This window comes from Lagenorhynchus albirostris, chromosome 2 (genome assembly GCF_949774975.1).
Source record: "Lagenorhynchus albirostris chromosome 2, mLagAlb1.1, whole genome shotgun sequence".
Classification (NCBI taxonomy): Eukaryota; Metazoa; Chordata; class Mammalia; order Artiodactyla; family Delphinidae; genus Lagenorhynchus; species Lagenorhynchus albirostris.
The window spans coordinates 65,931,284-65,945,914 of record NC_083096.1 but is presented as its reverse complement, the minus strand read 5'-3'; the positions used below and the strand labels follow the sequence as shown (position 1 = coordinate 65,945,914).

At 48.4% G+C, this 14,631-nt stretch overlaps 1 protein-coding gene across 1 annotated transcript in view; it reads right to left on the bottom strand.

The window, feature by feature from the left end:
• Positions 1–2,475: 2,475 nt before the first annotated feature.
• Positions 2,476–14,631, bottom strand: part of LMX1A (LIM homeobox transcription factor 1 alpha) — a 150,405-nt gene continuing 138,249 nt past the window's right edge. The window contains exons 5-9 of the mRNA XM_060142224.1: positions 11,272–11,444; positions 8,278–8,355; positions 6,785–6,854; positions 4,678–4,848; positions 2,476–2,712 (exon numbers count right to left, since the gene is read on the bottom strand). Coding sequence (XP_059998207.1) covers positions 2,552–2,712; positions 4,678–4,848; positions 6,785–6,854; positions 8,278–8,355; positions 11,272–11,444 — 653 coding nt within the window. The 3' untranslated portion in view covers positions 2,476–2,551. The remainder of the gene's footprint in view (positions 2,713–4,677; positions 4,849–6,784; positions 6,855–8,277; positions 8,356–11,271; positions 11,445–14,631) is intronic.

Below are 14,631 nucleotides of genomic sequence, written 5' to 3'. Positions count from 1 at the left end.
GGCTGACCGAACATGCTGGCGCCTCCCCTCTGAGTGTGTCTTCTGGTCTTCCAGCCACACTGTTTCCTGACTCCTTTTCTCCATGAGCATAATCTTTGCCTATCCATACATCGCACTGAAACTTGTTGAGAATGTTGGGAGAATCTATCAGGGGAGCCACACTGTCTGTTGCTCTGACCCTGTCCCTGGCAAGGCACCTGCCTTCAGTCCTGTGTGGAGAATCTTTCTCGTGCCCCGTGGCTCTGCTCTGATTTGCAAGTAAATGCTCCCACAATGCGAACCACAGCTGCTCTGCCTCGAGTGAACTTGCTGGTGAGGGTGGAGTGTTGCCAGTGCCTCCTTCTGGAGGGGTGTCTGTAAAGAGTGAGGTCTCTGAGTCCATCTTGGCAGGAGGGTAAAAGCCGCTTTCTCCTTCTGTTTTGCTGTCGTCACTTAGTCACGCTTTCCCTTCATGCGAAGCTTCCCCCGCTGTTGACAAAACATCCTGGTCCCCCAACCCCCAGCCAATCACCCCTGCCCCTGAATAAACACCAGCTCATTTGTAAGAGGTTTTTAATTTCACCTTGGTATGCCATTAAGGAGTGGAATAAGGATCTCTATTCATTTTCCCTCACAAAATATCTGCTACTTTTCTCCAACTGATCCTCTCACCATGGAAGCCTGCGGAGCCATATAGCATCTGCATGATTTTCACTCAACAGACTGGTTTGGGTTTCTGGGTGGTTTGCATAAATTATAAAAAAGAGCACAAAAATCATACAACATCAACTCTACCATAAGGGGGCGTGTTCCCTCTGGCCGTGCAGAGAGTGATGGAGACAAGTAGCTGTGTCCGAAGCTCTGATGACTGGTGACATCTCTAGGAGTGAGGCCAAACCTGTCCCAGCCTCTCTTGGAGGAGTCCTCCGTCTTCCCCATCAACTCATTCTGGTTTCTCAGGAAGCCTCCTATCACAGAAGTAGCCCATCCTAGCACCACAATTGGAGGACAGGGTGTGGAACTGTCCCTGTGTACAATGGCAACTGGGTCTTCTGCGCTCAGCGGCCCGGAAAGTGAGCCGGAAGGAGGAGCCCTGTCTTTCCAACTGGACCCCCTCCGCCTCTGCGAACTCCAAGAGGTTGTTAGCAAACAGAGCATCTGGAAAAGGAGTCAGCAAACTTCTTATGAAAAGAGCCAGACAGGACAGATAGGAACTATTTCAGGCTTTCTGGTCCACATACAGTCTGTTGCATATTCTTCTCCTCTTTGCTTTTTACAACCCTTTAAAAATGTAAAAACTCTTCTTAGGAGGCAGGCCATAAAACACAGGCCTGCGGGCTGTGGTTTGCCAGCCCCTGGCCTAGAACATGATGATGCCCTGTCCAACCCATCCGTCACAGCCTCCTTCCCATCGAAGGCCTCTGGCATCCCCCCAAGCTGCCCTGAGCTGGTATCTGCAGCGCAGGCTTTGCAGAAGGGACCGTGGCAGGCAGAGTTGCCCTCAGGTTCCTGCTCTGCAGCCCCAGGTATCCTCCTTTGCCAAGTGGCTGGTCTGGTTGTATTTTAAGCAAATATCAGATATTAGTCTCAGCCCTGCTCACGTGTCCTGGGGTTGAATGAAGCCTCAGCGTCCCCAGTGAGGTAGGTACATACTATCAGCCTCGTCTCACACTTGCAGATGGTGAAGTTCAAGAGCAGAAGTGACTTTCCCAGCACTGCCCATCAGCCACATGTCTGAATTTCAAAGAAAGCCGAAGAATCTAGGCTTTACATTTTCTAAGGACATGATCAGGGACTGTTCTGTCCCACCCAAGCCCAGTGATTCCACCTCAAACAGCGCAAGTCCAGAATCCACCAGTGAATACTGTCAACCACACAGAGTTGCTCTCCAGACCTCAGTGACACTCTCTGAAAACAGAATGAACTCAAGCACTCAAAGCTACGGGGCCTCGGTGGAGCAGCGCTCTCTGCCCTGCCTACAAGTCTCTTCAAACTCAAAATAAAGTTTATAAAAGTAAATTATCTCATTTTATAACTTAAGTGCATCAAGCATTTCCTTAAATATAGTTCACACTGAAAATAAAGTTACTTTTTGCTGTACAGTTGGTGTCTGTTATAATTAGGAATAAACTTTGATGATAAAGTATGAAAGGTTACACACTCACGCACACATCTATCTACCTGTCTGTCTGTCTGGCTGTGGGTGTGTGGATGGATAGACATATGCACCTCTTGAAAAGAGCTTCCCCAAAAATGGCGGGAAGTTGTTAGGGGTCTCTAGGTATCTAGTTTGCATGAAAATGCCTATATTTAAAATCCCTGTCCTTAACGATAAACACATCTTCATACCTAACACTAAGACTCTTATTAGAAACATTAAACTATGCAATCCGTAATGTATTCAGTCTTTGGAAATGCCGAGCTACACCATATCATTATACAACAGCATCCCGGACAAAACTCCCTCCCCAACCCACCTCTTCCCTGCCTCCCCATCCTAAAGCCAGCTGACCCCTCATGTAACGCGGTTGTTCCAGAATGGGAGCCTAGCCGGAGAACTCGAGGGGTGAACTCAAGAGGTGAAGTAAGAATTCTGCATGGAATACAGGTGGTCAATGGGGTTTCCCACTCTGGACTGCAGGGGCCCGGCTTCTGAGGTTGCTAGGAAGCAGTCACCCAGGTTACTGAGAGAGGTGTCATCACTGTCCAGGTCGTGGAAAAGGGGCTCAGCACCTGAAATGGAGAGGAAACACTGGCATGAGGGTCTGGAAGGAGGGACGCATTCAGTGCTGGGAAATGCAGCGGAATTCAGCCAGCGTGGTCTGAGCACGTCCCCCAGGGGGCGCTTTCTACTGGGTGCTGGGGAGGGGGTGGGGGAGGGTAGAGCTACACAGAAGAGTAGGAGCGGGCATAATCCCTGTCCACAAAAGATCTCCTTAGGGGGGCTCACGTCTACAACCGAAAATAATATGAACTAGGATATAACAAAGTGCTAAACTGAGTGCAGCATAAGCAAATGTCAGAATGTCTAGACAGTGAGGGTGGGAAGTGGGCAAGACACAGCACCACAGGCTGGAGAGACAGGGGCAAGGGCTTCTGGAGGACTTTGGCCACAAAACTGGTTCTTGAAGGAGGGATGGTAAGAAAACAAACATCAGCTCTGAGAGTGATGCACACGAAATCTCCGGTGATAACACCTGTCCTTTCAGATAGCACAAGTATACTGAGTGCCGGCTGTTTCCCCAGATTTGTACTGCAAAGGACAGGGAGGTTAGGTGCCCAGACTCAACTGATTTACATCTTTGACCAAAAAAAAAAAAAAAACAAAAAAACAGGAGGGCAAACTGAGCAACAGCTGGGGGACCACTGTGACCGGAACCTTGAGGATGTACATTTCACCTCTACTTCAAGTAAACGGGAAAGATGAAAACTGCAGTTTATAAAAATGGTCATGTGGCTTTACTTATTCATTTTACTGAAGGATTCATCACAGGAGTCCTTTATGTAACAAGACCCCCAGGACTCTGAAAATGTAAGAATTTGCAAAAAAACCCAAAAAGTCATTTGCCCTGATTTTGCATAGTGGTGAAGACAGGTACAGACCTTACCTGAGTCTTCTAAGGGAGCAAAGAGAATGGCGGTCACTGGAGCATGCATATACATATATCTATGTGTGTATGAATGAATGAGGTTGGTCAATGACGTTCCTGCACATGGCTGGATCTTGATAAGTGTTTGCTGAATGCATCACATGGGAAGATAGGGCTGATTTTAACATTATAGATAATTTTTTTTAATGAAGGCAAAAAAGAAGTTGATAATCTGTGCACTGAGGCATATATCTCTGATACTAATGTTTTGAAGGCTTGCGGAATAAAACATTATTTTTAGCTATCAGGGTTAACAATTGCAGATTTCACAGTACAGATGAATGTATTACATAGGCCACTTACCTTCTCTGTATAAAAATGCAGTGGCCTATGTTTGGCACTGAGATTGAACTTCAGCCTTCCACTCCAGAGCTTGCCCATCCCATCAGGGTGCCCAGGCCCCAGCTTCTGTACATCAGCTTAAGCAGCAAACTGGGAAAATGGGGGAGTCTCAGCTGTCCCCATTCCCTGTGTTTAAAGCAGCTCTGTTTTGGCTGGGGTGAGACCGGGAGGAGATATTTTTCACTTCACAAGTCAGTTTATGTTTCAGGAATTACATTAGTACACCTACTAGTATCTATAATAGGAGAGTCCAATTCAAACATCTGTTTTCTGTGCTTTTCAATATATTTTTTTCTTACGTGAGAGTTCGCATAATTAAGGCCTCTGCCTATATCACTGCTGATAATGCTTATGAACATGTAAGTGTGGTACCTGGCATGAAATGAAAGACTTGGGAAGTTCAATCCCAACCAACAGGTCTACAATGAAAACCCAACCTCCTACTCAAACTAACAAATAAGAAGCTTCGGGAAAAAAAAAGAAGCTTTGAAAAGGAGAATAAATGGAAGCGTGACTAATGTGTACGTGTGCTGGTCTTTCTTCTGGAGCCATCAGTTGGGTGATTCTAGCAGTATTTTGTGGGACACTCCTTCTGCTTTGGAACTTTAATGAGCATCTAGGAACTGTGTAGAGGTGTCTGGGAGGGGATGAAAAACTCACGCAAGCAAGTTGTGTGAGGTCCCTGCATGGCTTGAGTCCCTCTTACCATAGGGGTGCATGTGGTCTCCAGGCATCTGGGGTGGGGTGAGACCCTGTCGGAAGGGATCTGAGCTGTAGACGCTCTGCTCGATGGCCAGGAGCTGCTGTGGGGTGGGCAGAGCAGTGTAGGGGTTCATGATCCCTTCCATCCCAGCGCTCCCGCCACCATTTGTCTGAGCTGTGGGACAAAGAAGAAGACAGATGATTCTCCACGTGCAGCCCCGCATCACACGCTGGGAGGGAGGGAGGGCCACAGAACAAGCTCTGAACTTCACATGCCCCACTGGCTTGTGACCACACAAGTTGTGTGACCATGGCTACATCATTTTACTTCCTGGATCTTGGTTTCCTCATTTATAGAACGGAAGGGTTGAGGTGACATCAATGGCTCCCCGTCTGTGCCCTACCAAGGGCCGTCAGGGATTGCCTTGAAGGACAGGCATGGCGGGTGTTGTACTTGGAGAGCTTCCTTGAACTCCATCACTAAAACAAAGGCGTTTGATGCTACACACAGGCTTGGCAGCCAATGGAGTGGATGCATCTAAAGAGCCTTCCAGCATTACCCCACTAGGAGTCCGTCCGTCAAGTGGGGTTCACGACACCGGCCCAGCGGACCTCGTGTAGCCGATACAAAGACTCCATGAGATCGTGTGTATGTGCTTTGGAATGACAACGCGCTACACTCGTGTACAGAATTTTATCAGAAAAGGAGGACTCTGTTCCTGCCTCCACATCCTGCTGTGGTTCTCTGAACACAGTGCCATTAACTCTCAGGGACTCGATCTGCCACCTTCTTAAGTCTACCCTAGGAGCTGCCCATAGAATTCTTCAAAGTTCCAAGCACTAGGAGTTTGTGTTCTCATAATGCCTTGATGAGTTCTCCTCCCTTTGAGCGTGTTGACCTATATGGAGTCAACTTACATGGGTCCTCTTAAAGCCCTCTGACACCTGTGACCCTCTCTGAGGTGCACAGTGCCGTGTGATAGGACTAGCAGGCCCCATTCCCCTACCCTAGGGATGTGAGCCTGAGGTGCAAAGAGACAGAAAGACAGGTCCCAGATCTCCAAACAGCATTGGGAGGTGGAACTGGGGCAGATTCAGGTCTTCTGACCAGCTCGCGGCTCCACCCTGCCCCAGGGCCCATGCCCTTGCTTCACTTCTCTCCCAGAGCATCTATCTTGCCATTAAGATACTGTCTGGCCTAGAAGGTCAAAAGCAAAAAGAACCCTTGACTGCAAGAGTCAAATTCTCGTTGGAGCCTAGCCCAGGTATCAAGCACAGGTAAGGTCCGTGCAAGGACAAGGGGCTCTGTTTAGAGGTCAGACAACCAATGTCACATTCCACAGCCTTCCAAGTGTGGTCCAAGGCTGGCAGCAATGAGAGCTTGTTAAACATGCAGACTCTCTGGGCCCACCAAGACCTTAAGAATCAGAACCTACACATTACCAAATACCAGGTGATTTAGGTGCATGTTAAAGGGTGAGAATCCTTGCTCTAGGGTACAAAGAGACCACTCAGGTAACGCTGCTGGACAGCTGAGATGGGGAGAGGGCAGCGCATATCCCTTTAAGAATGACATTGTTCTAATATAGTTATTCTTGCTTTTTTTCTCTTAACTTCCTTGAAGGGTCCCACAACCTGTCCCTCTTCACACCCTCCTCAGTCCCCACACCACCCCTATTAAAAACAACAACAACAAATGGAGGTAAGTGTGAGTTAAGGCAGCGTGGCCGAGCGGAACTCAGAATCAGAGAGACAGGTTCCAGCCCAGTTCCATCTCTCATTGGTCTAGGACCGTGGTTGCCTGGAAGGAGGAGGGCCACGTGGGATGAGAAACTGGGCATGTCTTTGACCCTGTAGGTAGGCCTGACACAGTGCCCTGACACTGCAGCAGGGCCGGGCAAAGGGGCTTTGCATTGGATTGCCACCTCCAATCCGCAGTTCTGGACCTGCAGAACCCTCTCACAGTCCTGATGGTTTGGTCCTCCCTGGAAGGTCCCATCTCCCAAGCAGGTGTGGACTGGGCTTCACGGAGCTCAGAAATGGCACTCCGAGGGCTGGGTGGTTGGAGGCGTCTGGCAGGAGAGGCCTGGCCGGGAGAGGCTTCAGCTTACCGGAGCTCAGCCTCTGGGTGTTCTGTTGATCTTGCTGTTGCTGCTGCTGCCGCCGGGCCAGCTTCTTCATCTGATGAGGGGAGGACCACAGGATTAGAAGTCAGGGGGCCTGCAGCAGGTTCCTGCGGCTAGGCCAGGGGGAAATGGCTCGTGGGTAAAGCAGAGGGACCCCTTCCCCTGCTTTTACTCAGGAAAGGAGCCACACTTCAGGAACAGCGCCTGGAGCCCGCCCGATGCGTGGTGGCTGAGGGCTTTTTACACCGCAGCCGTGGAAAGACAGCTGGCTGGGAAGCAACAGTGTGGCTGGTCTTAGCAGGAAGAGGGATTTCCTCTCAGTGCTTATGTTGTGACAGTTATATGTGAGGGGATGTAGGGTCTTCAGCCCAGCTTAGATGTGCAGCAAGGGCCTGCTGACAGGGTATGATTTGGGATGAGGCTGGTCCCCCTAGTCCCCTATCTGCTGGTCCTTGTGGCAGAGACTCCTACCAGGAGATGCACGCCTCTAGGTAAGGAGCTTGACTCCCAAAGCACCCTGTTAACACACAGACTTCCCAGAAGGAACAATGTAACCCAATGTTTCTCAAACATTGGAACATTAGGGTTCCATGAGACATTAGCATACATTTTGAGTGAGTGAGTGTGTGTGTGTGTGTGTGTAGGGAACACTAGACTTTTTTAAATCTAGTGTTGTTGTTTTTTTTTAAATTCTTTACTGTGAGATTTCTCAGACCTTCAAATATGCTCTCTGCTTATGAATCCACAGGCTATAGGTCCTCTCAAACCTACTGAACCATGAAATCCTCTCACAGAAAGGACCATGGACTATACACCAGCAGCCCTGGTGTGAGGAATTCAGTGAGGGAAATGATATCTTAACCAATCATTTCACCCACTAAAGATCAGGGCTGTAGAGAACTGGGCCACTAACTCATGCATGTACACAGGTAGGAGAATAAATAAGTAAAGGTCTAAAATAAGTAAAAGACCACGGCAGGGGGATGCAGACCTTGGTAGGATCCAGCAGACAATAGGATGGTTCGGGCCTATATCAGGGAAGGGTGGGGCACTGGGAAAGGTGAGTCAGGGCGTCCATTCCATGCGCCATAATGTTGTCTTAGACCTATCATGTGGGTGCTATGTAGGTTTCCCTCTGAAGCTTCAAAGGAACTCTGGTATCTGTGTTAAATGAATGGGAATTAAAGAACCTGCTTTTACCAAAAGACACAGAAAGGCATTTCTTCATGCAGATGGCTGTCCAGATTCACAGTCACAGCCACTAGGAAAATAAAGGCCATCTCACTAAAACAACTGCCCCGTCTCTCCCCCTTCTGCAGGGCTGCTATAGCTGAAATGACTGCTGAGCACAAAATTTCTGAATCAAGAGAACTATTCTATCCAATGAGTTGAGGTTAGAGCACCTGCTGGCAAAAACAACGTCCTACTGTTGTTTCAGGAAACCGGCCCCACAGAGACAGAAGTAAGAAGCAGATTACCTTAGCTCTCTGGTTCTGGAACCACACCTGAACGACACGGACGCTCAGCCCTGTCTCTGCAGCCAGAGTCTCCCTCACCTTGAAAAAATGGAACGTTAGAAATATAGAAACATTGGCGTCTCAGAGTAGAAAGCAGAACGTCCCCTACGTGGTGCACGGGGAGGCCAACCGGCTGCATCTTCCGTAGGAGCTGGCGAGCGTTCATTGTTCAGCGAAATCCCAAACACAAGAACATTGCTCTCCTTCAGGCGGACAGAAGGTCCTTACCCAGGTAAATGAAGAGAAGAATAAGCATTAATTTTGATGTGCATTCCAAGAGGTGTTCCTGGGTTTCTCTTCCTCTGGAAACTAGGCCTTCAGGTGGTTCTTAGATATTAGCAAAATATATTGCTGTGTTTTTAGCTGTATGCCAGGCATATGCATTAACCTACTTAAGGAGAACTGAGGGTGAAAACGACTTTGCAAAAACAAATGGTTCTCTCTTGCTCTCTTCTCCTGTCTACATTCACTGACTTACATTTTTGGTTTTGTCCCGCATAGCTTTAGGTCACTTTGGGTGTTTCATGAATATTCATATTCACTGTGAGCCTTGCCCGAAGGAAGTAAGTCAAGAGCCATCTGGGATCCGACAGAGCAAGAGAGACAGGGCTGATGCGGGGACATGTCCTGGGACTGTGAAGAGACAGGACCGTCAGGGTCCCTATTATGAAGACTCGTGTTTCAACATCTGCCCTCTATACAGGCATTTGGTGAGGGGCTGGCAGAGTGGCTGGAAGGGAAGGGGGAAGAAGCACAGATTTCCCAAGAGTGGTCCTGAGAGACACCGCCCCCTCTTGGTTAGATTCTGAGGAGATGAGATGGGAGGAGCTCCTTGAATAAACACAGAAGCAGAGCAAGCAGGAGGCCTTGGGAAGTGCTCATCTTTATCATGCCACTGGGGGTGAGGCTTAGGAGCAGGATAATTAGAGAAGATTTTACAGGCACATCCTTCTGCAACGCCAACGGAAACAGCAGTATATGCCCAGGGGCCCACGTCCACCTGCTGAAACCCTATCCACCCTTCGGAGGCCCAGCTCAAAACCCACCTGTTCCACAAAGCCTTGCCTGACCCCCCAGACGGAGGCGGCCTTTCTCCTCCGGCAGCTCCTGGCTGCCCCTCTGTTCTGGTCCTCAGAGCGTTCTCCCCAGTGTTCCAGTGTACACATCTCCTCCCCTCTGGTGGCCTAGACGCTGCCCGGGAACAAGCACCGGGCACAGGCCACACAGAGGCTAGGAGTCCAGTACATGTAGAACAAGTAAACCAACGAGGAAGTGGGAACTGGTCCTTGCGCAGGTCTACCTTGGGGCTGTTGCCACTTTCTACCAGCTCTTCTCCCAGAGCTTAGAGGGCGGTGAGGGCAGGGAAAGGAAGTCTTCTGCAGGTGGGAGAACTTTTTTCAAAAGGTAGAAGTGGTGGGAGACTGTATTATCGTTCCTTCCCGCCCCTCCTCCATGGAGGGGTGTACGCCTCCCCCTGTACTCACAGTGGCTTAGCCACATGACTTGCTTTGGCCCATGGAATGTAAGTGGATGTGAAGTTGGTGATATTCAAGGAGAGCCATTCAGTGGGACTGCCCAGTGTGACTTGGCCTCTTGCTTTCTGCCGTCATCATGAGACCCGTGTGCCCCAGGTGGCCACTGCCCTGGACTCTTTAATGAGAGACCGGTGGGGCAGGCCTGAACCTGAGCCCAGCTGGGTCACAGCCAACCCACAGCCCAGGGGCAGGAGATAAATGTTTGCCGGGAGCCGCTAAGATTTTGTTTGTTATTGCAGCAAAAGCCCATTCATACAGAGAGGGAGGCGTGCTAAGGGATGGGATGCTAGGGACGGATGCTAAGAAATTTAAAATGTCTTTCTTCTATGAATTTCAATTCAATTTCCATGTCAAGAAAGCTTTCTTTTCTTATTTTTATTGCATAAAAGACAGTACCCAGCATACGGCAGGGAGTCCATAAATGGTGGGTACTTAATAAGCGGACACAGCTATTTGTGGCAGAGACTACTAATTGTCTCCAATATCCATTCTCTCCTTCCTCCTCTTAGCAATGTTATCCCCAAGTTTTAGCAAGGCACACGGACACCCAGATAGACTCATTTCCCAAGTCCCCTTGCAAGAGGTACAACCTCAGGATTAAACCCTAGCCAACACACATGAGTGAACGTGATGCAAAAAATCCCAGGGTATGTCCCTAAAAGGGCAGCTGCTTGCCCCGACTTTCTCTTTCTCCACCATGGTGGCTGGAAAAAATGGTGACACCTGGAGCAGCCCCTTGGACCCATGGGATGGATAACAGAGCTTCTCGGCCAGTCTTGGATTGCTTATCTCTGGACTGTGATGTAAGAAAGACATACACTCCTATCTCATTAAGTCACTGTATTATTATTATTTTTTTACATAACTGTTCACAGCAGCCCTATCTGTAACAGCCCCGAGCTGGAAACAACTCACATGCCCATCAACAGGTGAATGGTCAAACAGCCCATGGTACATCCATGGAATACTATGCAACAACAAAAATGGATGAACCACAACACGGATGAATGTCAAAATCACCACCTCAAGCAGAACAAACTGGACCGAAAAAGAATACATGCTACAAGCCACTGTATTTTTACTGTGTTGTAACATTTCGATCTATACCCCAACTGGAACCTCTTATTGTTATTCTCCCCATTGCTCTCCATGAAATGAAAGGTATGAGCAAGTAGCCAGTTGGAGTGGGTATGCATACCCCAAAAGCACAGGGAGATTCCACCATGACCCCGGCCACAGCTGCAGTGATCCCTGGAGTCTCCAACGGGGCTCAAGGCCACATGCCCAGACTCTGTCTGAACAGCATCTCCCACCCTGACCCCCAGGCGCACAGTGACACCCCAGAGGAGTCCAGGGTGCACACAGAGAAGAGGAGCCTCGTCCCCTTTCCTCCCTTCTTCCCCCCTCCCCGCAACCATACCTTCCTGCACGGCTTGGAGGATACTTCAAACGAGGCCTTGAATGCTCTCCTCTGTTGGGTTGTCAAGATGGTTCTGGGACGTTTAGGGCGCTTATGGTCCTTGCCATCCTCAGCGGCTCCTTTCCCTGCCCCATGGGCTGACTTGCAAAGACTTTCTTCATCATCACTTTTGCCTGAAAGAAGCAGAAAATAACGTGTTGAGTCCCTTAAGGCCACTTCCTGGAGTTGTCTGTTATTCCATAACAAGACACTTGGGTCCACGTTCCAAGGATGACTTAAGACATGAATGCAACACCCTGTGTGATACTGATCCTAAAGCCCCCAGGAAGGGCTAAGGAAAAACTTCTAAAACGTGGAGACAGGAACCAGGAAGTCCACCATCACAGCTCAGGACTTTCTCTCGGGAGGCTCTCCTAGCTCCACGTTTACTAGTTGTGTGACCTTGGGCAAGTGACTTAACTCTCTATGGCTCAATTTCCTTATCTGCAAAATTGAGATATAGGAGTACCTACTTCATTGCGGTTGTTGTGAGGATTAAATGAGTTTATCAAGAAGGCACTCAGAAGGCTGCTTAGCATATAATAAATGCCCAGTAAGTGTTGGTGGTTAATATTTCTTAAATGTCATTTTTCAACTCTAGACCTGGATAAGTTATATATAACTTCCTAGATACTATGTCTGAAATTCTAGCCACTGCCAGGATGTAGAAAACAATACTGTTTAAAAGGCCACAGAAGACCAACATTAGACTACGTGCAGGTACAGATAACACAGACAGTTAGTCAAAACTGCCTGTCTATAAAATAAATAACTCTCTATTAAAGTAACTGTATTTATCTATATTTACGTGAATTATTTCAACTCTATAAGCAGTGATCAATACAAGCAGTAACTTGAAGGAAATAAAGCCTTCAGTATATACGACATTCTTTCCCAGGCTACCTCTTGTATCCCACAGACTTCACACTCCTAAGAAGATGCTTCTAGGATGTGGGAAATACCCGTGTGAGAGAGACTCCTTACTACTTTCAGCATTAAAAGCCATAGGCAGTTGTGTGCCCACATTACCCTAATGAGACCCTCATTTCTCTCTGGGTCTTTACAGAGCTCAGCTGCCCTCTTTCCTCCAGTAAAAACCATTGTCCCAAGAGCTTCCCCAGCTCCAGTCCCCTGATTCTGATCCCCTTCTGGACACTTCAAGAAATCCAAGATGGGCTTCCCTGGTGGCGCAGTGGTTGAGAGTCCGCCTGCCGATGCAGGGGACACGGGTTCGTGTCCCGGTCTGGGAGGATCCCACATGCCGCGGAGCGGCTGGGCCCGTGAGCCATGGCTGCTGGGCCTGCGCGTCCAGAGCCTGTGCTCTGCAACGGGAGAGGCCACAGCAGTGAGAGGCCCGCATACCGCAAAAAAAAAAAAAAAAACAAAAAACACAAATCCAAGATGAGGCAACCCACCGTGTGCGAGCTACGCATCCTTGTTCTTCATCCCGCCCTCCTCTGGAAAGATGCTCTTTGCATATAATGTTTTAGTTTAGACTTTAGTTGAGTTCTAATTTTTGGCTCTACCAGAGACAAAAAACCTTGTTTTATCTGAAAAAACAATGGCTAAGATTCTTTTCTCTATGAACTTTTAGGCATACAATTTGAACGTGAAGGAAGACGAACCTCTGAGTTCCTTGAGGGCACAAGCCTTGCAATATAATTGAACAGGGTCTGATATAGGCAGACCTAGGTCTCCATCCAGCTCTATCCCTTGTTTTAAGTACAGCCCTGTGCAAGGGACGTCCTGCACTGAGCCTGCACTGGAGACAAGAATACCCACCAGGGGGTGGCATAGGAGTAGTGCTGCTGTGTGCAAAGCAACTAACACAGAGGCACAGAGAGGCTCTTATTAGATGTTGTGGGAAGGATGTCTTTTCCCCTCTGCCTCACTCCCCTTGAGAGTACAGACAAAAAAACCCACAAGATGAATGAAGAGGAGATTAAAGAAGAAGCCTCCTGACAAGGAGTGGCCACTCTGGCATCTTCAATTCTTAGGCTGCTCTTTCCTTGATGGGAGTGGGGGGGATTCAGTAAGCTGATCTCAGTCAGACCTCCGTATTGAAGGGTATTTAGGATCTTTCTAGAAGGAGGTTTTCAGAATGGCAAGGAAAAAATAAGCATGTAAGAACTAAAAGCCTTAGGGAACTAAGAAGACCCCACAAGAGAAGAAAGGTAGAAAAAAGGAGGCCATTGACTATGCAGATTCATCCTTGCTGGGCCCTACCTCATGCTGCTCAGAGAACCCCCCACCCCCACAGCCCAGTCTTTAGTGACGTCAGTAATTCTCTCTGTTGGTGGATTCTTTGGGGTCAAAAGGATGCTCCTCTGGTACTGGTGATGCCTTCAGTAATATTTCTGAGGAAACGTGGCTGACATCCCATGCCAAGGATTGTGTAGATCTCCTGCAAGGCAGGTGATTACAAGGAACTGAGTCTAGAACAAATAAGTGAGAAGTCCAAAGCACAGAATTTACTTTAAAATGCAATTGTGGGCTTCCCTGGTGGCGCAGTGGTTGAGAGTCCACCTGCCGACGCAGGGGATGCGGGTTCGTGCCCCGGTCCGGGAAGATCCCACATGCCGCGGAGCAGCTGGGCCCGTGAGCCATGGCCGCTGAGCCTGCGCGTCCGGAGCCTGTGCTGCGCAACGGGAGAGGCCATAACGGTGAGAGGCCCGCGTACCGCAAAAAAAAAAAAGTGCAATTGTATCATCTTCAGAAACCACTTGTCTTATACCAGTTTTGTCCTTGAAATGGTATTTGCAAACATCTCACGGGGTCAGTCTGATTCTTCTACAGTCACATAGCTTGATGCAAATGTATATTGATGACTAGGATGATGTAACTAATGAAAATGCAAAATCTAAAATACTGTGGATTCCATGGTGATGGCTCATATATGTTGACGACATTCAGGAAAGCAAGATGGCACAGTGTCCACAGCATGGGCTCTGGAGCCGTACTAACTCGGGTTTCAATTCTGGCCTTGCCAGATGTGTGATTTATGATGTGTGTTATGATGTGTGATTCTGAACAAATCCCCAAGACTCAGTTTTCTCATCGGAGAAAGTAACAGTGTTGTTGGAATTACATCAGATGATGCATGGAAGGGGTTCAGCGCTGTCTAGAGTGTGATAGATGTTTATTAAATCATCATCATCATCATCATTTCAAAAGAAGGCATCTTAATCTGAGACCCATGTTTTCTGTTATTAACAGTTGCACGTTGATGGGGGTTGGAGTTAAGGTTTTACACTACAAGCGTTCATTCCTCTCTCTTTGCAGATATGACCCTAGCTCACACTAAGCGTTGGTTTTATAGAA